The sequence below is a fragment of the Scyliorhinus canicula genome, chromosome 19 (genome assembly GCF_902713615.1).
Source record: "Scyliorhinus canicula chromosome 19, sScyCan1.1, whole genome shotgun sequence".
NCBI classification, from domain to species: domain Eukaryota; kingdom Metazoa; phylum Chordata; class Chondrichthyes; order Carcharhiniformes; family Scyliorhinidae; genus Scyliorhinus; species Scyliorhinus canicula.
The window spans coordinates 50,852,504-50,878,481 of NC_052164.1; the positions used below are offsets into that span (position 1 = coordinate 50,852,504).

The window sequence follows — 25,978 nt, forward strand, 5'->3', positions numbered from 1 at the left end:
TCTATGATTAACCCCAAGCTACATTTAAAATTGTGCACACAAAATAAAGTTATGCATATTTTTAACTGCACTCATTGTAAAGAAGGCTGTTCTTTTGAATTTTTCTCCAAAAGCATGCAATCCAGGTCGACGTGGTAAACAAAAAGATGCATTTATAAATTGTGCCTTTCAAATACCTCCAGCACCTTCACAGACAGTGAATTGTATTTGACATTGATTAATTGATTGATTAATTAATTAATTGATTAATAGTAGACATGATGTGCTCAGCAAATCTGTGAAAACTAAAGTGAGGTGAATAAGCAATTATTGAGAAAAGCATTTCGGCGAGGACGTCGGGAGAACTTGACAAGTAGTGCCATATGATCTTTGACAGCCTGAATCATCAAAACAAGTAACCGGTTACTGTCTCATCTAAAGAAGGGCATCTCTGGAAATGTTACATATCCCTTTAGTATCTAAGCAAACCTGATTATATGTAAACACATCTGTGGTATTGATGTCTTGCTTAAAGAAACATCCTCCAATTCATCACTGCCTGTGCAGCTGCACAGAAAGCCAACCTTGTCGGGTATCAAGAAGAAAAAACACTCGCATCCATGTAGCACCTTCAATGTCTCAGACATCACAACACACTTCAGACAATATGAAAAAGGCTGATTAGGCGAGGGTTGTTTTCCAAAGAGCACAAGCGGGAGGGACCTGATTGAGGTGTGCAAAATTATGAGGGATGTAAATAGGGTTGATGGGAAGAAACATTTCCCCTTAGAAGGGTCAATAACAAGGGGGCATAGATTTAAAGTCAAGGGCAGAGGATTTTTTTCACGCAGAGGGTGGTGGGAATCTGGAACTCACTGCCTGAAAGGGTGGTAGGGGCAGGAACCCTCACAACATTTAAGAATCATTTAGATGAGCACTTGAAAGAGCATGACATACAAGGCTACGGACCAAGTCCTGGAAAATAGGATAAGAATAGATAGATGCTTGATGACCAGCACAGACTCGATGGGCCGAATGACCTCTTCCTGTACTGTAAAGCTCTATGACTCAAAACAGTTATAATGTGCAGACACAGCAACTTTTGAGTTTAGGAAGGTCCCACTAACAGCAGTGAGGTTAGTGATCCATTAATCCAGGTATTTCAAAGTCGGGGTCGTGACCTGCGGGTGAATCGTGGGTGGGTGTCGGGAGGGTAGCGGAGCCGTCCATCGCAGCGCTCCCGATTGCGCATATTCGCATGCAACAGCCGGCTTTTAACAATGCCGGCTGCAAGCGGCCTTCAAAATGACGGCCGCGACTATATAAAAAAATGCAGGCACACCAGCCCATGTCCACATTTTTGCTTCATTCGGAACACAGTTGAGCATAAGGCACTATTCGTACATGAGAGAAAACAAGTGGAGAAACAAAAGAACATTCTGGCCAGCCAACCCGCCCACTCCTCGGAATTGAATGAAATGCAAATTGATACAGGAGCAAATAGTTTATCCCTCATGTCTTTCAAATGGGAGGATATTGAGAAGTGCAGAGGAAGGGAGGGATGTTGGAGTGAATGTCCACAGATCCCTGAAGGTAGCAGGACAGATTGCTAAGGTGATTAAGAAGGCATCTGGAACCCTTCCATTTATTAGCCAAGGTAGGTTTGCGCAATGGGAGAAGCAGGAGAAGATTTTTTTAAACGCAATGTAATCTCCCTGTCTGAAGGGAGGCAGAGAGCAAGTCACGTACTTTGGGCACGATTGCAATTTTCCTCCATTTTGTCAGCAGCAAACAAAGCAAGAGAAAATGGTGGGTCACGAAGGTCGGCCGGCATGGATCCCAAAGGTCGGCCGGCATGGGTCTCGAATGTTGGCCGGTTGGTAAAAATGGGTCCCCAGAAAAAAAGTTTGAAAAACACTGCATTAATCTGGGTGTTTGAAGAATGGATATTAGCCTAGCATTAGACAAATCCTCCCTGCTCTTTAAATAGTGAAGTAGGATCTTTAAGCATTTCTTCTGACAAAGTACTTTGGGGTGAGCCTGGCTGATTGGTACCACTTGCCCGCTTGAACCCCCTCTTCCCTTCCCCCCCCCCCCCCCCCCCCTCCCGGCCCCAAGGTTCAATATGGACTCTATGTTTTCTTAACTGATTTCAGTGAGAGCAACCACTGCTCTTGCTGTTCTTGAGTGTGGGATGGGGCAACACCACCAAGATCCCTGCGTCTGATCACAATCCAGTCACTCCTGCTGGAAATAACCTACGCAGGTATCAGCTGATGGGAATCCACTTCACTGTATTGCACAATAGCCTGTTGACATTCACTATTTTGTCGGTAATGTGAAGAAAGTCATTGGGCAAGCTTTGGGAGGATGTTAACATAGACCAAAACAATTTTTTTTTAATTTTTCCAATTAAGGGGCAATTTAGTGTGGCCAATCCTCCTACCCTTAAGGGCAGCACGGTAGCATGGTAGTTAGCATAAATGCTTCACAGCTCCAGGGTCCCAGGTTCGGTTCCCGGCTGGGCCACTGTCTGTGCGGAGTCTGCACGTCCTCCCCGTGTGTGCGTGGGTTTCCTCCGGGTACTCCGGTTTCCTCCCACAGTCCAAAGATGTGCGGGTTAGGTGGATTGGCCATGCTAAATTGCCCGTAGTGTCCTAAAAAGTAAGGTTAAGGGGGAGGGGGGAGGGGGGGGGGGGGGGGGGGGGGGGATTGTTGGGTTACGGGTATAGGGTGGATACGTGGGTTTGAGTAGGGTGATCATTGCTCGGCACAACATCGAGGGCCGATGGGCCTGTTCTGTGCTGTACTGTTCTATGTTCTATCTACCCTGCACATTTTTGGATTGTGGGGGTGAGACACATACAGACACGGGGAGAATGTGCAAACACCATACGGACAGTGACCCGAGGCCAAGATCGAACCCGGGTCCTCAGTGCCATGAGGAAACAGTGCTAACCACTGCGTTGTGCCACTCCACCAAGCGGTATATCAAAGAAGAATCTGGGCAGTGCCATCAGCAAAAGTAGCTTGGGGTTGGTGGGTGGAGAAAAATGTACAATTTTCAGATAACAAGCAAAAATGCTCATGGCATGTGCGTTGAGTATAAAAACATGGCAGATTCTATGTGAAATATTATGAGTACAGGGACCTGCAATATTTCACCTTTGCACACAAAAACACTTCTGAATCTGCATTATAATCTCTAATGGGAAAGGCTGAATGCAAAAGCAACTATGAGATACAATGGAGAGAACTGCTTCATTTGTGTTATTCAGGCTGTACTGACTCAGGGAGATGCTTTACTTTCCGATCTTGAGTGTGCTGTGCATGCAGCTATTTATGTATTGTGTACGTTGGCATGTGAACTGTGGTCGTTATAATGGACTTGACAAGAGTACTATGGGGAGAAATACAGGCATTGCAACACAGCCTCTCGTATGCATTTTAGTTTGCATTGCACTTTAATATCACTATCTGTAAATATCAGTTGAACCAGACTGCAATTTGGAGTCATATATGATGACCTGACACGCTTCTGACCATACATCTGTGGCATCATTAACATGAGATTGTTCAAAACATTGCTGCCTGTTTCCAAACTTGCACCAACTCCTGTTTGTTCATCACCCCTGCGTTTGCTGGCCTACATCGGTTCAGGATTAAGAAGTGCTGCGATTTAAAAATTCTTCTTGTTTCAAATCCCTCCACAGCTTTTTCCTTCCCTGCCTCTAATCTCCTCCAGCCATACAAACTTCCGAGATATTTGTGCTCCTTTAATTCTGGCCTCCTGACCTCTGCAACCATGCATTTGTTGCAGAGACCCTCAGCTCTGGAGTTCTCTCTCTAAACCCTAGTCTTTCTCACTATCTTTTTCCCTTTAAGACACTTCTTAAAACGTACCTCTTTGGCCAAAAATTTTGCCATCTACCATTCTATCTCCTTAAATGGCTCGGTGTTAAATTTTGCTTCAAACGCTTCTTTGAAATGCTTTGAGACATTTTATTACGTTAAAGATGCTACATAAACACAAGTTGGTTTTGCACAAACATTTCACTGAGATAATTGCTAGCTGATGTGTTAAAAATTAGGTTTCTGCACTGCTCAGTAAAATTGTTCTCTGTGCAGGTTCTCAGAACACAGGTCGAAGTTCACCACCCCCAGGATATGTACCAGAACGACAACAGCGAATTGCTCGCCAAGGATCCTACACCAGCATTCACAGTGAAGGGGAATTCATTCCTGAGAACATGGAACAATGTGTAAGTAAAGACTTTGCTCATTAATGTTTCCTAAAATGTGCAAAACAAAAATCAGGGTTTTAAGTGAGGAAGTAACAGCAAATGTACTGTCGATAAACGTTTGAAGAGGTTACTTTGGAACACTTCCATCCAGGGATATTGGCTGTGTCTACAATATCCTGCACTGATCTACCAACTCGTCAAAAGTGTTTGGGTTGGAGTGAAGCTTTGGTGTACATATGTATGACCAGAGGATGGAGGAAGAGTGTTGGCAGCTCTACCACACTATGTTGCCACAAGCTCTGGCTGAACGTTTTTGTCCACACCAATGGATTGAGTCGAGTTGGCTCTTCTCATTTTCTTAAACCAAATTGATCTGTCAAGAGAGTTATAGCAGCAAGGCAAAGCCTGATCTCTCCGATCAGAGGTAGTTGTCTGATGGAGAGTATGGCTCTGGTGGTCACATCTGTACAAACAGATCAGTGCAGCCATAAATCAAGGGGGTGGGCAATGTGGGGTGATACTAAGCCTAATAAAGGAGACACATTCTAGGTTTGATCTCCAACCTGCATTGCTGTCATTCTCAGTCAGTGTGAAATGAAAATGAAAATTGAGCTCCTTCTCATGCCTTCTTATTGTCCTCTTTAAGTCCAGGATAAACTGTTTTCCTGGGTTCAAATTTCCATCACCTGTAAGAATAATAAAGCCACATCTTCCTGGAAAGATGTTGGTGAGATGACGCTGCATGTCATTATGAATGTACATATTGGCCAATTGCTGATCAATGTATGCCCCTCTAATGTTGCAAACAAGCAGCATCACACCCTTGCCTCCCTCTTATCTTTAATAACCTGTTCGATTTGCACATTAAGGGCTTCCTAAGTTTGTTGCAGAATGTTAAGGCTCATAATTAACATCACATGTTAAATGCTGCTCATGCTAATTGTGAACACAGTGCTAGTCAATCTCTACGGCACAGAAAGGGAATAGTTTAAAATAAAAGCAAATTACTGTGGGTGCTGGAATCTGAAACCAAAGAGAATATGCTGGAAAATCTCAGCAGATCTGACAGCATCTGTAGGGAGAGAAAGGAGCTAAAGTTTCGGCCCTTTGTCAAAGCTGAATAGGGAATAGCTTAAACCGTTGAGTTTCATTACTTTAGATAGTAACTTGTTGTTGGGACTCTCCTTGTAAGCAGATATCCGACAGGTGGCCCACAACTGTATGTTGCAGACACTCTTTAATTAGCTGCCCACCAACCTCAATCATAGAATCTCTACAGTGCAGAAGGAGGCCATTCGGCCCATCGAGCATGCATTAACTCTTGGAAAAAGGACCCTACCTAGGCCCACGCCCCGACCCTATCCCAGTAACGCCACCTAACCTTTTTGGACATTTATGGGGCAATTTAGCATAGGGGTACTGTGTGCAGTTCTAGTCGCCTCATTTTAGGAAGGATGTGGAAGCTTTGGAAAAGGTGCAAAGGAGATTTGCTAGGATGTTGCCTGGAATGGAGAGTAGGTTTTATGAGGAAAGGTTGAGGGTGCTTGGCCTTTTCTCATTAGAATGCAGAAGGATGAGGGGTGACTTGATAGAGGTTTATAAGATGATCAGGGGAATAGATAGAGTAGACAGTCAGAGACTTTTTCCCTGGTTGGAACAAATCATTACAAGGGGACATAAATTTAAGGTGAATGGTGGAAGATATAGGGGGATGTCAGAGGTAGGTTCTTTACCCAGAGAGTGGTGGGGGCATGGAATGCACTGCCTGTGGAAGTAGTTGAGTCGGAAACATTAGGGACCTTCAAGCGGCTATTGGATAGGTACATGGATTACGGTAGAATGATGGGGTGTAGATTAATTTATTCTTCATCTAGGACAAAAGTTCGGTACAACATCGTGGGCCGAAGGGCCTGTTCTGTGCTGTATTTTTCTATGTTCTAATCCAGCTAATCTGCACCTCTTTGGACTGTGGGAGGAAACCGGAGCACCTGGAAGAAATCCACACAAACACTGGAACAAAGTGCAAACTTCATACAGTCACCCGAGGCTGGAATTGAACCTGGGTCCCTGGTGCTGTGAGGCAGCTGTGCTAACCACTGCGTCTCCGTGCCGCCCCGGTCCTTTTCTTCTATTGAATCCTGTTGACTTATTGCGATTTAATTCACAGTTAAATTGTTTATTCTCCTTGAGTGTACCCCTGATACGCTGGACAACACTTGTCCCTCAATGAATGTTTCAAAAAATCTGAATATCAGGTGGTTATCACTGTTGTTTGTGACAGTTTGCTGTGTTTCCTACATTACAGTAGTGACTACACACTCTCAGTAAATGTGTTGTGGGCACTTTAGTGCGATGTCCTGTCAAGACAAATTAGCAGCAAGCAGTTTCATGGTGAGCTGATACCACACGATGTTGGCATTCGCGAGTGAATGAAATGAAATGAAAATCGCTTATTGTCACAAGTAGGCTTCAAATGAAGTTACTGTGAAAAGCCCCTAGTCGCCACATTCCGGCGCCTGTTCGGGGAGGCTGGTACGGGAATTGAACCGTGCTGCTGGCCTGCCTTGGTCTGCTTTCAAAGCCAGCAATTTAGCCCTGTGCTAAACCAGCCCACTGACCAGTCACAGACTGTGTGCAGGAATGGTGTGTCCTGCTTGCAGCTGAGCCGTTAAAAGAGCAGCTTCTGATGCCTCTTGGACAGCAGCCAGGAGTGTTCAAGACTTGTTTCTACACTTGAGTGTGTGGGCCTCTGTCTGACATTGAGATACCTGCAATTCAACAGAGTTCAATCCTGAAGTTTTGCAAATAAATTCCTTTCTCTTAATTTCCTTCTGCAACTTTCTCGACCCCTAACTGAGTGCTCAGGCAGACAGACCACTTGTCCCCAGGCCTATGCCTGTGGTGTAGATGCTGGTGCTGTGCCAGAGCAAATCTCAGTGACTCATCCTCTGTCAATTACCTCATTGACAGTGGGACAGGACCTCCCCTTCATTCGGCACATACACACAATTTTCTTCTTCTCTTCCTACGTAAATCGTTCAGTCTGCTTGGACCTGCTCCCAAAATTCCACTAATCCCCTTTTATTGAAGGATAGAAGTTGCATTTAGAATGCACATTTCAAAGCCTCAAACTGTCCCAAAGCACTTTGAAGCCAAATAAGTACTTTTGAACTAATTTTACATTCTTGTTGCAATGAAGGAAACACAGCAGCCAATTTGTGCACAACAAGATCTCTCAAACAGTAATACAATTATCTGTTTCAGTGATGTTGGTTGAAAGATAAATATTGGCCAGGACACTGGAGCAGATAGAGCTTTGATATGTTATCCAGCAGATGGCTCCTCACATGTTACAGTGGCAGGGAAGAGGGTGTTGCGAGTGTGGCCAGAGAACAAGGGCATGGGAGGCTCTTTCCACCACGTTTCATTGATTTACAATGTTTAGAGTGGCGCATCAGTAAAATTATGAAGACTGATCTGTACTTATATAGACTTATCGCATCTTCAGAATGTCTTAAAGCTCATTACATCAAAGACATTTTGAAGCATAGCCACATTTTTGGAAGCTGATCTGCACTCAGCAATATCCCAGAAGCAGAAAATCAGATTTTGTAGAAAATCTACAAGAGTAGATTCCTTCATCGGAGGACTTAGTTCTTTTAAGTCCAACTCTTGTTTCTCCCAAGTCTGTGATTTTTTTTTTGTTGAAAACTATAACTCGATAAACAGTTACAGGCAGGATTAGATGACCATGTGTACTGAACTCAACGCTGGCATAGATTTGAGGGAAGGTTATCAAGTCAGCTGCTTGGAGTACTCTTCCAATTGAACCATTGCTGAGGGTGTACAACATCTCCCCGAGGTGCTCGAACCTAGAGAGTCCTTTCGTGTTGTACCTACCTAACATGACCAAAACAATTCATTTAAATGCCATTTTAAATTTGAAACAAAAAAAGCAGTTGCTGGAAATCTGTAGTGGTCATCATATGTAAAGAAAACACGCTAATGTTTCTGTTGTCACCCCTCATTGGAATTCAAAGCTAAGCATCATTTTCGTAAAGTTAGAATTGAAAATAGAAGAAAATATACTGCAGAAAGGAAGTTTTCCAGATGCAATGAGCTGCAGACTGTAATGAAGGACTGTCGAGTCAATGAAAAAACTGAGTTTATTTTAAATTTTGCCCTTATTTTTATTTAAATACAGTCACTGCAGCATTCACACTAAGATATTTCAGGTGACATTTTACTGAACATGGTTCCGAGGGAGCTGCCTGATGAAATCCCATTGAGTTCTTCAATAGCTTTGAGACAGAGGGTGGAAATTTAGCTTTAGTAGTCTCACTAAGGGGATGTGAAGCCCACAGGTGTGTATTGGTGGTTCCATCATGTGTTCTGGAAAAAAAAAATCGTGTAGATTTGAAAGATGCACTTGTAGCTGTGGTCTGATTACATCACCGTCAACATTCTTTTTCTTGAATGAAGTGTAGAAACTTGAATGCATCCTTGGTAACCCCAGACAAGAAGCTTTCAGACCTGCAGTTTCCTTTCGAATGTGTCAGTTTTTCATGTTAGGCAAAAAGAGTTTTCCAATCTTGCACAGTTTCATTCAACCCATTCATTTCATTGAATGTTTGCGAGGTAAACCAGCTACATACAGTCACTTAGCACCTCAGCAAGTTGAGGTTTTTTACCAGCTAAGAAATTATGTCACTGAAATTAAATATGTGCGCATGCATTCTGCCTTGCGGTAGCTGTCTCACCTCAGTGTAGAAAGGGCACAAAATTGTACTTGGTATCTTGTTCCTCCACAAGGTACAGCAGAACACAAATATTACCACTGTGTTCAGAACATTGTGAAGACTTGTTCAATATCTTACATGGCAAGTGCCTCTTGGGCTAAAATGTTTTCAAATAACACAAGGTTGAGCAGCTTTTATTTTTTGCTCAACACCAGAATGCCCTCTTGTGTTTACTGCAGCCTCATTGGTGCAGAGCCCAGTGTAGTTGGCCCAGCTGATTTTACTTAGCGTCATGAAATCATCAGCTCTTCAGAAATGTTATCTTGTGCTCTTTGCAAAATAAGTTTACTGTAATTTCCTTATTCCTCAAGTACTGATAGATAGATACATAAATAGGATATTATAGAATGCCTGTGGATTCACAAAGTTGTAGAGCAAAATCGTTCTCAATCAAAGTAATCTCTTCTGACATTAATTAGATCAATCCATAATTTGACGTCAGTGTTTTTTTCCAGTTCTGCTTTCCAAATGTGTCCCTTGTTATTTCACTGGCAAACGGCACAATCAACTCCTCAGCAGTTGCATGTGTTTTTATTTGTAGCAATCTTTTACGATACTCTATAGGATGAGATTATAAGCTAATCATCAATGCTCACTGTAGATTTTATTACTGCCTCAGTACTGAACATTCTTTTGCCCAAAAAACAAATGTTGCTTGTCCTTTTGCATTTTATGCTTGGTCGTTAAATTTGGAGGGTTTCAAAGATTCATAGGACAGTTTTGTGCACAAATTCCATACTGCAGTTGATGAATTTCTACCCTTCCAGTAAAAACAAGACCGAAATTCAAGTCTTTCTATTTCACCAGTTTTGTAAGGCGATTGATTTTTTTTAAATCATCTTTTCATCATCAAACAGTTTTCAGCCCTTAGTGTTGAACTTGATAAAGGAAGTATCATCGCTCGAGTGTTTTGTTGGTGAGAAGTTGATGGCCACGTCAAAAAATGTATCCCGTTTTCTTGTATTAACTGTGTAGGGCTTACAATAATTTTTCCTGTCATGATTTCCCTTCCCCCTGTTGAAATAGCAGTTTACGTTTTTTTTTTAAATGTACATTTACGCCATGTGCCCACTTGCTGTCCAAGGCCTGCTCCGCCCCATTGAGCATTTGCTTAACAGAAAATGAATCAGCGGCAAAAAGTATAGTTTTCACTATAGGTTCATTTTGTGCAAACTCGGCTGGACTGGGCTAAAGTTCCAGGTGGACATTTTTTAGTTCTGAAACATAACACTTTGATACACAACCCCAAAGCCAATGATTTAATGACAGCAGCAATGGATAGGATATGAGAGAAATGGAGAAATCACAGAATACTACAGTGCAGAAGAGGACCTTCAGCCCATCGAGTCTGCACCGATGCATGAAAGACCCTGACCTACCCACCTAATCCCACTTTTTTTTAAAAAATGTATTTTTATTCTTCTTTTTCACATTTTCTCCCAAATTTACACCCAACAATAAACAATCCGTAACAAATGTAATGTCAATCCCCATATCAATAACAACGATCCCATCCTCCCACCAAACTCCAAACATTAGCCCGCATGTGAACATAAACGAATGACAAAAAGGAATCAAGAATCACCCATAGTCGCCATTAACACATATAGTCCCTCTCTCTCTCTCTCTCTCTCTCTCTCTCTCTCTCTCTCTCTCTCTCTCTCTCTCTTTCCCCCCCCCCCCCCTCCCCAAACCAGTGTTCAATGTAATCCAATTCTCGAAAGTGCATAATGTATAACGGCCATGAATTGTAGAACCCCTCCATCCTTCCCTTCAGTTCAAATGTGACCTTTCGGAGCAGTGCTCCGAAAGCTAGTGTTTGAAACAAACATGTTGGACTTTAACCTGGTGTTGTAAGACTTCTTACTGTGCTCACCCCAGTCCAACGCCGGCATCTCCACATCATGACCTTTTCTAGGGTCAAGAGTTCCAGCAGGTCCCCCCGCTACGCCAGGGCACAGAGTGGAGAGGTTGATCTCCGCACACTAGCATCCGCCTTTGGGTGATCAACGAGGTGAAGGCTATAACATCTGCCTCCGCACCCGTTTCCAAACCCGGCTGGTCCGACACCCCGATTATGGCCTCCTGCGGGCCCGGGTCCAGTTTCACATGCACCACCTTAGAGATTACCCTAAACACCTCCTTCCTGTGATCCTCCAGCTTTGGACAGGACCAAAACATATGATCGTGGTTTGCGTGGCACCCCCTGCAACCTTCACACACATCTTCTACCCCCTCAAAGAGTTGGCTCATCCTCACCCTTGTCAGGTGTGCTCTATGCACCACCTTCAGCTGTATCAGCCCCAACCTCGCACACGAGGTGGAGGCGTTCACTCTCCAGGGCACCTCACACCAGAACCCTTCCTCCATATCCTCTCCCAACTCTTCCTCCCACTTTGCCTTGGTCCCTTCCAGTGATGCCTTCTCCTCCTCCAAAATAGCCTTGTTATCCTCTGGTACTACCCCTTCTCCAGTTCCCCTGTCGTCAGCGCCTCCTCCAGCAATGTGGTAGCTGGCTCTACTGGGAAGCTCTGTAACTCCTTTCTGGCAAAATCCCGAACCTGCATGTATCTAAATATTTCCCCCTGCTCCAGCCAATACTTCGCTCCCAGCTCCTTCAGTCCTGCAAACCGACTCCCAAGAAACAAATCTTTTAGTGGCCTAATTCCTTTCTCCTCCCACCTCCGAAAATTTCCATCCCACTTCCCTGGCTCAAATCTATGGTTCCCCCGAATCGGCATTTCCCTTGACCCTGCCAACCCGAAGTGCTGGCCCCCTGGGGCTGTTGGGCACGGCGCTGTCGCTAGCGCCTTCAATCCCGACCCCCTACCCAAACTCTCCTCCATTCTGACCCATTGGGAGTCAGCCCCTCTGATCCAGCTCCGTACCTTCTCCACATTCATCGCCCAGTAATAATACATCAGTTTCGGAAGTCCCAAACCCTCTGCCTGCCTTCCTGTCTGTAGTAGCACCTTTCTAACTCTGGCCACCTTCCCTCCCCATATGAACGAGGTAATCATCCCTTCAATCTCTCTAAAAAAATGTATTTGGCCGGAAAATCGGCAGGCATTGAAAAATAAACAGGAATCGCGGCAGCACAATCATTTTAACCACCTGTACCCAACCTGCCAGTGACCTAATACCACTTGCCAGCACTTGGCCCATAGCCTTTAATGTTATAGCGTGCCAAGTACTCATCCAGGTACTTCTTAAAGGATGTGAGGCATCCCGCCACCACCACCCTCCCAGGCAGTGCGTTCCAGACTGTCACCACTCTCTGGGTAAAAAGTATTTTGCGCAAATGCCCCCTAAACCTCCCACCCCTCACTTTGAACTTGTGTCCCCTTGTAACTGGCCCTTCAACTAAGGCGAACAGCTGTTCCCTATCCACCGTGTTCATGCTCCTCATAATCTTGTACACCTCAATCAGTTCATATAATGTGGCAACCAGAATTGCACATAGTACTCCAGCTGTGGCCTCGCTAAAGTTCTGTACAGCTCCATCAGGCTGGTTTAGCGCACTGGGTAAATTGCTGGCTTTTAAAGCAGACCAAGGCAGGCCAGCAGCACGGTTCAATTCCCGTACCAGCCTCCCCGAACAGCCGCTAGAATGTGGCGACTAGGGGCTTTTCACAGTAACTTCATTAAAGCTTACTCGTGACAATAAGCAATTTTGGTGGCGCAATGGGTTAGCACTGCGGCCTCACGGCGCCGAGGTCCCAGGTTCGATCCCAGTTCTGGGTCACTGTTCATGTGGAGTTTGCACTTTCTCCCCATGTTTGCGTGGGTTTTTTACGGGGCTGTTTAGAACAGGGCTAAATCGCTGGCTTTGCAAGCAGACCAAGGCAGGCCAGCAGCACGGTTCGATTCCCGTAACAGCCTCCCCGAACAGGTGTCGGAGTGTGGCGACTAGGGGCTTTTCACAGTAACTTCATTGAAGCCTACTCGTGACAATAAGCGATTTTCGTTTCATCATGACCATCCTGCGTTTGTAATCTATGCCCCGATTGATAAAAGCAAGTGTCCCATATGCCCTTTTAACCTGCCCTTCTGCCTTCAGAGATCTATGGACAAACACACCAATGTCCCTTTGTTCTTCGGAACTTCCCAGTGTCAGACCTTTCATAATATGCTTCCTTGTTAAATTGCTCCTTCCAAAGTGTATCAGCTCTCACTTTTCAGGGTTAAATTCCATCTGCCCATTTGGCCATCCAGTCTATATCTTCCAGTAACCCAAGACACTAAACCTCACTGTTAACCACCTGGCCAATCTTTGTGTCATCAGCGAACTTACCAATCCTACCCCTCACATAGTCATCTATGTCATTTATATAAATAGGGCAGCATGGTGGTTAGCGTAAATGCTTCACAGCTCCAGGGTCCCAGGTTCAGTTCCCGGCTGGGTCACTGTCTGTGCGGAGTCTGCACGTCCTCCCCGTGTGTGCGTGGGTTTCCTCCGGGTGCTCCGGTTTCCTCCCACAGTCCAAAGATGTGCGGGTTAGGTGGATTGGCCATGCTAAATTGCCCGTAGTGTCCTAAAAAGTAAGGTTAAGGGGGGGGTTGTTTGGGTTACGGGTATAGGGTGGATACATGGGTTTGAGTAGGGTGATCATTGCTCGGCACAACATCGAGGGTCGAAGGGCCTGTTCTGTGCTGTACTGTTCTATGACAAACAATAGGGGGTCCAGCACGGATTCCTGTGGTACGCCACTGGTCTCTGGCTTCCAGTCGCTAAAGCAGCCGTCTATCATCACCCTCTGTCTCCTACCTCTCGGTCATTATGAATCCACATTATCAAATCACCCTGTATCCCATGTGCATTTGCCTTAATTAGTCTCCTATGTCGAACCTTGAAATAAGCAGACCTAGAGTGACTTTACACACCCTGCCTCAGCACCATCCTCTTCCGTTTCGTCCTCTACCCCTTCACGGATAGTGGTGGTATCAACTGAAAGGGTGCAATCATCCAGACTAGCTCCATCCGTCCATCATAGAGGCATGTGGTTGTGAATATAAAACTCTGGGTTTGAGATATGGGGGAAACTGAAAACACCTTTAGCTATGAACACAGACTGAAGACATTTAAGAATAGAATCATATTGATCCTGATTATTGCAGCCTTGCGGCAGCCTAGGATAATCTCTTTCCACTTCACATTTCTTATTGAGGTAAACCTGTGGAAACCAGTGATATGCCAAGGAACCTGTCCAACCACATTGCAAAAGGTCTCCTACAGTGAGAACTTACACACGTGCAGTCTTTGTATCCGAGATTACTCCAATCATCTCAGTACACAGGGGAACATGGGAGACTACAGATGGGAGAAACAGCTCATGGGCAACTATTGAAGGGTCAAATTACAGTTCCCAGGTTGAGAAATCCTGCAGTAGCAAACCAAACTAAAGAGAAGAACTAAAAGAGGAAATGTGGAGTAAAGAGAGTGTGCAACAACCAATTAGTGGGTAACATAAAAGGGAACCCAAAGGTCTTTTGTAAATGTATAAATAGAAAAGGATTGTCGAAAGAAGGGTAGGGTCGATTTAGGACCAAAAAAGAGATCTGTGCAGAAGGCACGGCTAAAGTACAAAATAGCACTAATCTTCACTAAAGAATAGATACACAGTTGAGGAAGAGGAAGAGACACTTAAAGGTTGACAGTACTCAGAAGTAGACAAGTCAACTGATCCAATTAAGATGCTAGGTTGTTGAGGGAAGTAAAGGGAGATTACAGAGGAACTGGCCACAATGTTCGAATCCTCAAATGTGGGAATGGTGCCAAAGGACTGCAGAATTACGATTTTTACACTCTGTCAAAAAAAGGGGTTGAGAGTAAGTCTGCCAATGACTGACTAGTCAGCCCAACATCAATGACAGGAAACCTTTTAGAGACAGTAACTTGAGACAAAATTAATTTTCACTTGTAATAGTGTGGATTTGTAAATGACAGCCGACATGAATTTGTTAAAAGCAAAATGTGTTTGGATTCTTTGAAATAATGGAGAGGATTGGTGAAGGTGGTATGATTGAAAGGTACGAACTTTCAAAAGGTGTTCCATAAAGTATGGCATCATATACTTGTTAGCAAAATTGAAGCCTGTGGGATTAAAAAAGCAATGGCAGCATGCAAACAAAATTGGCTAATGGACTGAAAGCAGAGAGCAGCGATGGCTGGTTGTTTCTCAGACTGGAGGGAAGTATAAATGGGTCTACCCCAGGATTGTAATGGGACTGCTAATCTTTTTGATATGAATCAATGATCTGGACATGGGTTATTCAGGCATAATTTCAGTGTTTCCAGATAATGCAAAACTCAAATTTAGTCAAATATGAGTACTTCCACAAGACATAAACAGACAATACGCTGGACAGTCACATTACATTATTTTAATACAGACAATACTGAAATGATGCACTTGGGTTGGAAGAACAGGCAAAATTAACTAAATGGTACAATCTTGAAGAGGACCTAGAAATCATAGAATGCCTAAAGTGCAGAGTCTGAACCGATCCTCTGAAAGGGCACCCTACCTAGGTCCACTCACCCGCCCTATCCCCGTAGCCCCACCTAACCATTGGACACTAAGGGGCAATTTAGCATGGCCAATCTACCTAACCTGCACATCTTTGGACTGTGGGAGGAAACAGGAGCACCCAGAGGAAACCCACACAGACTGGGACAACGTGCAAACTCCACACAGTCAGCAAAGGTCAGAATCGAACCCGGGTCCCTGGTGTTGTGAGGTAGCAGTGCTAACCACTGTACCACTCTTGAATAGACCAAATTATCGTAATGGTGGTATTGTTTCCATTTACACCATCTCCAGACTCGTGGTTTGTCTCCTTGTCTCATTGCTATCCCCTTTTGCCATTCACTACCATCCCTTCTATTGTGAAGTTCCTCCTGCCTTCCATCCTGTCAAAGACCTTTGCTGTTTTTATTTTTTCTCCCTTCTCCCCTTCCCCTGTCTTTGCACTTCCTTTGAAACTTTTATATCCCTTTTTCCAGTTCTGACTAAAGATTATCAACCTGAAATGTTAATCCTGTTTCGCTCTCCACAGCTGCTGCAGATTTGCTGAATATTTTCAGTACTTTCTATTTTTATCTCTTGATTTCTAAATTCTTCTGTTTTTTTCCTCCACGGGTCTGTTTCTGAGAGTCCCTTGCCTTCGCCATAAAGCTGGGAAGAATTGGAGCAAGGGTGCCAATTGTACCTGAATATTAAAATGATCCAAAGGAAATGTAGCTTTTCTCACACCCTCCTGTAAATTTTCAGCTTTTTAAAAAACTTTATTTATAAAACAAACTTTAGTCCCTTGGTAGCTTATTGATAGATTTCATAGTATCACACAGAGTAATGCTCATCATGGAAATTGGCTTTCTCTCTCAACCTAATAGAGGCATACAAAATGATCAGAGGGTTAGATAGGGTGGACAGCGAGAGCCTTCTCCCGCGGATGGAGGTGGCTAGCACGAGGGGACATATCCTTAAATTGAGGGGTAATAGATATAGGTCAGAGGTGGGTTTTTTACGCAAAGAGTGGTGAGGCCGTGGAATGCCCTACCTGCAACAGTAGTGAACTCGCCAACATTGAGGGCATTTAAAAGTTTATATGTTAAGCATATGGATGATAAGGGCATAGTGTAGGTTAGATGGCCTTTAGTTTTTTCCATGTCGGTGCAACATCGAGGGCCGAAGGGCCTGTACTGCGCTGTATCGTTCTATGTTCTATGTTCTAACTTTTTCAACCTAAAATGGTTTGAGAGACTTGAGTGCCGTATCATTCATCTGTTAAAGAGATAAATTCAGAAAATATATCACTTGAGGATGTATTGTGTTTTTATAGTATCTGTGCAGGAACTCTTGTTACACGTGGCCTGGGTTGCCACCCTGGCCTTTCAGGCTTTTGTCTTTGTGTTTAAATCATTGTTGCTGAAAAACCAACAGTCCCTTGGCTAACAAATCTCACAAACAAAGTTTGCAATTTTTACCCTGGCCTAACTTGGCTGATTTCCCTACACTTGGCTGATTTCCCTACGCGCTCAATTTGTACCACTGCTATCAGTGGGGATGAAACTGGAATTTACATCTTAAGCACAATTTATAGAGTAGTTTTTCAGAAAATTAAATTAATGGCACTGTGATGTTCCATGCAGATCTACGAACCCCAGAGCAGTGCTGAGAACTCCATGTCGGGCAGCTGCCAATCCTTGGATAGGAGAGCAGACAGGTAACTGTGAACACTGAGGTCTCTTCTCTTTATCCAATTCTGTAAGGCTTTCAAAAAATCACTCTTGTTATTGGGACAGTGTCTGTAATATCCTGTGTTCATTGCAAGTAATGTACTGCATTGGTGGGAATGAAATGGAGACACTGGTGATCTCAGAATTCTGAATTAGGAAAGGGAAAATCAGCCAATATTTCTCATCCTCATCACTGTTCAGCAGTTGGTGAGTGCTGGGGCTTGGATCCAGCTGTGATTCTTGATCAGTTGGCCTGCTCCTGTGTTGGAAGGCCCTCCTGATGCTCACTATTTAGGTTCCTTAATACTAGAACAAAGCGTCAGAGACTAATAAGTGCTACTGAACTTTATTCTAGCGAGAATCAAGGCAAGAATAACTAACAAGAGGAAAAAAGGAGGGAAATATCTATAAATGCTTGGAAGTGCTGTAACCAACAAGGCTACAGAGGAAGAGCTGGCACAGATACAGCCAGATGGCTTATTTTACATCATAGCTTTTCTATGCTTCTTATGTATTCAGGGAATTTTTCTGTGAGCAGTTCAAAAGTGACAACTCTCATCACTTTTTCCAGAAGCAACATTTTTCATTTTGGCCATCTGATTTTTGCCATCCAGCAGGCTGGCTGGGCAATTCCACCTCTGCCTGGAACATGACCACTATCCGTGCCACTTTATATTTGCCCATCTCAATGGCTAACAATGGCACCACAGAAAAAGAGAGTGCCTCATTGCATCTCTGGGCTCTCTCTTATAGGTCACTACTTGTAAACCAAACTTGCCTTGTTCTGCTTTCCAGCAAAAAACCAACACGGACTTTCCTTTGACATCCAGACTAGATTGAGCAGAAGTAACAATTTGAAGTCAGTCACTGCATATGTCTGACATTGCTAACATATTTCTTTTTAAATTTTCAGCCCATCATACCGGAAGACTCGCATGTCCAGAGCACAGAGCTACCCTGACAACAGACAGCTGTACTTGGGTAGGTTTGAAACTCAGCTCATGAACTTACTTTTTCTGTAAAATAAAAAAACAGTATCAAACATCGTATATTGATTTTTCATTGTCTCTTCCAAAGTTCCACTGTAGCTAGAGTCATGGTCAGTGTCGTGGATTTTTACAATGCTCTTTTCGTTTCTGAGACCTTGATTTGAATCCACTCCAGCATAGTCACAGAGTTGGCTTGTATGGGAAAAGGAATTCGCATTGGCGCCACGGTAGTCAGCATTGCTACCTCAGAGGCCAGGGACACGGGTTCGATTCCTGCCTTGAGTGACTGTGTGGAATTTGCACATTCTCCCTGTGTCTGCGTGGGTTTCCTCCGGCTGCTCCGGTTTCCTCTCACAGTCCAAAGAGGTGCAGGCTAGGTAGATTGGCCAAAATAAATTACACCTAAGTGTTCAAAGGTTTGGTGGGACTCCAGGGATAGGATGGGAGATTAGGCCTAGGTCGGGTACTCTTTTGAAGGATCGAAGGCAGGGCCTTCTGTACTAGGAATTCCACGATTTGCACTCGTGAGAGTAAGTGCTTGTTCTTTTAAAGGTGTTAAAGCACTTTGGCAGAGTGCAAGGAGGTGACAGCAGCAACAAATTTATAAACGCTGTTGTTTCCATGACATTGGTATTCATGCAATTGTCCCGATGAGGGCAAGACGAAAAGCTTTGACAAAATGTATTTTTTGGCAATACTCTAGTTCTGTACTACCAAGCAACTCCATTATGCCTTTAACATAAAATGGCACTACGGTTATAGAGGAAATATTTTCGTGCAGCATGGTGGCGCAGTGGTTAGCACTGCGGCCTCACGGACCCAAGTTCGATCCCGGCCCTAGGTCACTGTCCGTGTGGGGTTTGCACGTTCTCCCCGTGTCTGCGTGGGTCTCATCCCAATAACCCAAAAAGATGTGCAGGGTAGGTGAATTGGCCACGCTAATTTGCCCCTTAATTGGGGAAAAAAAAGAATTGGGTGCTCTAAATGTATTTTTTTGTTAAATAGAGGAAAAATTTAGAGTTAAGCCATGCAAGCTGATTATGGGGTGTTGTCTAAAAGCTTGGCCAAGATAGAGTTTTAAGGAATGTCTTGGGGATGAAAGAGGGGTTGAGAGGTTTAGGGATGGAGTTTCAGAGCGTGGGCCTTTGCTAATGGTTAAAATTGGTGATGCTCAAGGGACCAGAATTAGATGAATGCAGATATCTTGGAGGGTTGGGGGAGATTACGGAAGAAGGGAAGGGCGTCCATGGAATGATTTGAAAGCAAGCATGAGAATTTGAAAATTGATGTGTTAATGTAAATCAGTGATCATGGAGTGATAGATGAATGGGGTTTGGTGTGTGAAGCAGTTGAATAGTTAAGTCTAGAGGTAACAAAGACATGGGTTCATCCTACATCCAAACTATGCTGTACGCTTTGGGAAATGCTTGCTGGGAAAGTGTTGAAGGAATCGCTCCACTAGGACTGGGAGCGCTTAATCCTGGGAGAGTTTTCCGTTTCCTAACATTCTTAGCACAACTGTTCACAACATGATACAAAGGGCTAGACTTCACTTGACGCTGGATAGACACTAACATTGAATGGCTAAACTGGCATTGGCCTGATGAGCTTTTCAGTGCCAAGAACTTGCAATGACTGATGGGAAGCAAACTACAAATCAAGGACGTGCACAAATTCAACCCAGCCAAGCTTAAATAAGAATGCGTAGGGTCCACTATGACTCAATGCATTAGTTACGGATTTGATTATACTTTAGGTCCTGCCTTCCAAGGAAATCCACAAAGGAGACAAACAGTGAACAGAGGTCAGAAAGGTGAGGATAATGTATCATCGGACCCATTGAATGAGATGCATTGATCAAAAGGCCACAGCAGTAAGATTGTAGCACACAGGGTTGGGGTTGGTTTTGTAAGCTTGAGTTCAATGTTCTCCACAACCAATAGCCTGACCCTCACTTTGTACAGTGCCTGTATGTGATACTGGAGGGACCTATCTGCAACAAATCACACAGCGAGTCAGTTGGGAGAAAATGGACAAATAGGAGAGGCCTTGACACTGCGTTGAAATGGAGTCGTTGGGGTCCAGCATATGTACCCTGTATATGTACTACATGAAAAGAATGGCATGTGACTGGACTTTGAAGAGATTTGGGTTTCTCTGGGAATTTATTTACAATGTTTTTGCTGAGTCCCCTTGAATGTTTGTTTCTTATTCAGATCGTGAGAACCATGTCTATGATAAGGCTGGAAAAGGGGGGACCTATCCCCGACAGTTCCATATGTCTGTCCACCAGAAGGATTATGGTGATGGTGAGTATAAAGCGAGGCGCATACTGAGGAGATATCACTGAAACAGTGGGTGAAGGACAGCTTTAACAAAGGCACATCACTTGAGTCCAAATGCATGAAACTGAAGTGTTGTACAAGAAGCTGGAAGTATGATAACTCGGTTGTAATCCAACTGTGGCAGTCCCTGTGAAATTTGAACACCGCTTTTTCCTTGGATCCAAATCTCAGCTCCATTAAGACTCTCAAAGTGGCACAGGATGATGCCCTGAAGAAGGGGACAGAGTGGCTGACACAGTTACAGCTTACTGTTTTGCTGGCATTGCAAATAGGAATATTAAACTTCCGACAATCGCAGTAACGTGAATGCAACCAGATCATCTGTTTTTGTGATTTTGGATGAGGAACAGGACACTGGGAAGAACCTCCTTGTTCATCTTATATTGTATTATTATCTTCAAAATTGTGCAATGGGATCTCTTATTCAGCTGTGGCTCAGTTGGTCAGCGCACAAGTCAAGTGGGTTGAGGATTCGAATCCCACTCAATAATAATAAGGACTTGAGCACAAAAATCAAGGCTGACAGTGTTACATTGTTGGAAGTGCAGTCATATGGGTGAGATATTAAAACACAGACCTGTGTGCCCCCTGGGGTGAATATAAAAGATCGCATTGCACAATTTTGAAGATAATACAATATAAGATGAACAGGGAGGTTCTTCCCAGTGTCCTGTTCCTCATCCAAAATCACAACAACAGATGATCTGGTCGCATTCACATTGCTGCGATTGTCTGAGATTGTTGTTTTCTTTATTACGATAGTGGTGATATTTCATCAGAACCCCATTGGCTGTAAAGCCGTACACCGAGGTTGAGAGGTGCTATATAAATGCAAACGTTTCATTGATTTCTTTTTCTCTCATTACCTCAACATACTTTTGATGAATACACGTTGACATTGGGTGTGAGCATGCTATCTCAAGTTCCCAACCACACCGGTACTTTCAGTACATTAGCAGGCAGGAATGGTATTGTACTGTTTCTCTCCCCCACCACCCCAATATAGACAGTGATCATGAACTAGAACCTTATTTATTTGCTCCATGTTCCAAATGTTGAGGCCAATTTTACCCCTACTACTGCTTACCTGATAGTACAATTTTAGGAGGTTTGCCCAGTTAGTACCTGTGTCTCACAATTCACGAGCACCTCAACTTTGATTACTGGCCTACTCTGTGAGGACATTTCAACTGAGGCAGCAGTTCAGGTACTACAGCTGCCCAGAGTTCCTACTCCCAATCGCTATCCAGTGACACTGCTGAAAAATCAGCACTCAGCACATGCTGAGAGGATTAGGATTAGCTGTGATGCCCCATTTGGGTGGATAGCCTGCCAGCATTGTCATTTAAATGCAAATAATTGTCACTTCAACAAGGCCCTGGGAGCACTGGCTCATGTGGAAACAGTAAGGATCCAAGTGCCTTAACGAGTGGAGAGAATTGGCGATGGGGAATAAAAAAGACATTTAAACTCAGTATATGATCAGAGCACACCCCCCCCCCCCCCCAAAGCACTTGCTGCTGAAGCCTGGTGTGATTCTTGTCTGCTGTTGGTTTTAGGCAATTAAATTTGAGTCTTCATACTTCAGCAATTTCAATAACAATTGGTTGTTTTATTCTTCAGGACGGAGAACCTTCCCAAGGATTCGCCGACAGCAAGGGAACCTGTTCACTCTCGTCCCCTCCAGCAGGTCGCTGAGTACAAATGGGGAGAACATGGGTTTGGCTGCTCAGTATATGGATAGCAGGGGGCGAATCCGCAGCGGGGACATCGAAAACACGCTCTCAGTGCAGGAGAGGAATGTTTCCACTAAATGTAGGTCACCCTTTATATTACAATATAGAGATTTGAACCCTTTGTAAGTACATTGACAGTATGGTTCATTTTCAGTATCTTTGTTGTATTACAATCCCAGATCAGACCCCAGCACTGGCTAGGATACTAGGATATTGGGCTGAAACCTCAATATTTTAGTTTATTTATAAGACGGTGATTTGCTCCAGGAGTGATTGCATGAAGAAATAGGCCTTGGGTATTTTTAAATCAAAATTTTATTATGAATACAATATTAAACTTTTTAACTTCACACCCGAAAAGAATAGCTTACTACCCCTTAAACACTACTACTCAATTTCCTATTAAACATCAAGAAAAGAAACATACACATCTCAATCTATGTTAAAAATCAGCATAACATAGAGTAATACTTGCATCACAACACAGATTTGGACTCCTGTTAGAGCCCCCTCAGAGAGCCCCTTCAGACTCTGGCTGAATATCTTTAAAAAAACTGATTCACCTGCCTTGTTTCACCTTCTTCCTTGTCCCCAGACAAGACTGATCTGCTTTACATATTACTCTTTTATAACTATATCACAATGGGAGATGGGTGGACTCAGCGTCGGGCAGATCAGAATTCAACTCCTCTCTCTCCAAGGTTTCTCCACAAGCTGCCTCTCTAAAGCTTTTCAAAATGTCTCTCTACATTCCTTGGCTCCACCCAGCAATGACCAAATCTTCCCAAGCCGGAAAATAAATTAACTCTTCAGGCTGCAAAGCACATTAACTCTCCAGGGACTTTCCCAGTCAAGTCACAGTCCATTACTCCAGACTGAAAAACAGTTAACCATGTTATTCTCTGCCAATGGTGCTCATCAGCCCAAGTCCAGATCATTTGTGGTTGTATGAAGAACAATAATCTGAACACTGAATCCTGGATGATGCCAGTTTGAAAACCATCCATTGGCTTTCATCAATGTCTTGCCTCTGTGGCACCACTCCTTTTAAGTACTGTGTGCTTTCATTTTATCAACAAGCCTTCTATGTAACATTTTTGAAAATCGATATGCATGACATCCACTGCATTTTCTTTATCAAAGAGGTATATTTGTTATATGGAATATACATTTTACCAATCAATGCGTGGTTGTTGTTAGTTAATCAGTGCGTTTCTATGTGTGTTATTTTACCCTGTGCTATGATATCTAGAACCCTACTGCCTGCATTAGGAAGAGTGTCATTAGTTGCCTGGTTTACCTTTTCTCCCTTTTGAAGTAGAAAGGCTATATTGGAAAACTTCTAGTCCTCTAGCACAGATTTAATCCATAATTAATGATATTTGGAAGATTCGGTTGGAGCTTCTGTTGTTTCTTTATTTGTTCTAAGATATGGCCACCAGTGTCTGATTATGGAAGGAAAGATGACTGAAGCCAAATCTCTTAACAAACACAAAATTAAAAGTGAAGCACTGTAGCTTCTGGAGAGCTGAAATAAAACTGAAAGTGCTAGAAACACTCAGCTGGTCTGACAGCATCTGTGGAGCGATGTGTCCGATGTGACGCACCTTTGGAACTGAAGAGAAGCAGAAAAATTATGGGTTTTATGCTGTTGGAAAAATGGGAGGGGCTGGTCAGGGATAGGCTCGAGAGCAGGGCCGATAAAATGACAAAGGTGCCATGGAAACAGGTAAAGAGGGTGTAATGATAGTATTTAAGCACAAAATCACAAAATTTGGTCAGAGTAAGTGTTCTACTCCGACCGCACTTTTAGTGCGGAGTTCAGTAATGCAAAGTGCAAATTTGAAAGCCTTCTGAAATCGAAGTCTGAATTTCCTACTCAACTTCGTACTACTTGCAGTGCAGCTGAGGAGCAACTTCTAATGCACCTTCCAGTCACAATGCGTTGTGATTAATATGTTTGGACAATCTCTATTCATCTCTGTGGGAATCCAGTCAGGAAAAAAATTCAAACTGACTAGAATGAAAAGTGACATTTCCCTCCAGCACTTTTGATTGCATAGACTTATGGAAGGAAACTATACAATCATGCGAGTGGCAAAGTTAACATTTATTGCTCATCCCCAGTTGTCCTTGAAACGATAGTGCAGTCCATGTTGGTGTAGGTATATCCAGATGCTGTTAGGAAGGGAGTTCCAGGATTTTAACCCATTGACATTGAAGGAACGGCGATTATAGTTCCAAGTCAGGATGGTGTGTAGCTTGGGAACTTGCAGGTGGTGGTCTTCCTATGTGTCTGCTGCCCTTGTCATTCTAGGTGGTAGAGATCGCAGGTTTCAAAGGAGCCTTGGTGAGGTGCTGCAGTGTATTTTCTGGACGGTGCCCACTGCTGGTGCTATGTGCTGATGGAGGAGGCAGTGAATGTTTAAGATGGTGGATGGGATGTCAGTTATGAAGACTCCTTTGTCTTAGATAGTGTGCGGTTTTTTGAGTTTTGTTGGAACGCCAATCATTGAAACCATTCAAGTCGATCACAATCCTGACTTGAGTCTTGTCTGGTGGAGTTTGGGGAGATGGGCAGTGGGTTACTCAATGCAGCATTCCCATCCTTTGACTGTGTTTTCTAACCACAGTATTTACATGATTAGTCCAGCTAAGTTTCTGGTCATTGATAGCCCCCCAGAATGTTGTTACTGGATGATTCAATAATGGAAATACCAATGAATATCATGGGAAGATGGTTAGATTCTCCCTTGTTGGAGATGGTCATTGCTTAATACTTGAGTGGCACAAATGTTATTTGCCACTTCAGACGAAGCCTGAATATTGTCCAGCGCTTGCTGCACATGGGCCCGGTCTGCTTCAGAATCTGAGCAGTTGCAAATGGTGCGGAGCATTGGGCAATCAACAGTGAACATCCACATTTCTGACCTTATGATGGAAAGAAGTTCATTGATGAAGCAGCTGAAGGTGGTTGACCCTAGGACAAAGGGTAGCACAGTAGTTTGCACTGCTGCCTCAAAGCGAGTGGCCCGGTTCTATTCCGGCCTTGGGGAACTGTTGTATGGAGTTTGCACTTTCTCCACGTGTCTGCATGTATTTCCTCCCAGGTGCTCCTTTTTTTTTCTACAGTCCAAAGTGCAGGTTAGGCCATGCTAAATTGCCCCTTAGTGTCCAAAGATACACAGGTTAGATGAGGTTATGGGGTTACAGAGCAGTGGACTCGGATAGGGTGCTCCATCAAGAGGGTCGGTGCAGACTCGGGCCGATTGGCCTCCTTCTGCACTGTAGGAATTGTATGGAATTCTACGGTACCCTGCAGAGCTCATGCAATGATGTCCTGGGCCTAGATGATTGGCCTTCCAACAACCACAACCATCTTTGTGCCCGATATGACTCCAACCAGTAGAGTGTTTTACCCCCGATTTCCATTGACTTAAAATTTTGACAGGACTCCATGATACCTTGGTGTAGAGGGCAATCATTCTCACCTAACCTCTTGATATCAGCATTTTGCCCCTGCTTGAATCAAAGCTGTAATGAGGTCAAGAGCTGAGTGTGCACAGACGGAACCCAAACTGAATGTCAGTGAGCAGGCTATTGTTGTGTAGGCACCACTTGATTGCATTCTTGATGACCCCTTC

General features: G+C 43.8%; 1 protein-coding gene across 1 annotated transcript in view; it reads left to right on the forward strand.

Annotated features, from left to right (window-relative positions):
- Window positions 1-25,978, forward strand: part of map3k3 (mitogen-activated protein kinase kinase kinase 3) — a 194,056-nt gene that overhangs the window by 86,957 nt on the left and 81,121 nt on the right. The window contains exons 8-12 of the mRNA XM_038778658.1: window positions 4,108-4,241; window positions 17,178-17,251; window positions 18,178-18,245; window positions 20,470-20,562; window positions 22,222-22,413. Coding sequence (XP_038634586.1) covers window positions 4,108-4,241; window positions 17,178-17,251; window positions 18,178-18,245; window positions 20,470-20,562; window positions 22,222-22,413 — 561 coding nt within the window. The remainder of the gene's footprint in view (window positions 1-4,107; window positions 4,242-17,177; window positions 17,252-18,177; window positions 18,246-20,469; window positions 20,563-22,221; window positions 22,414-25,978) is intronic.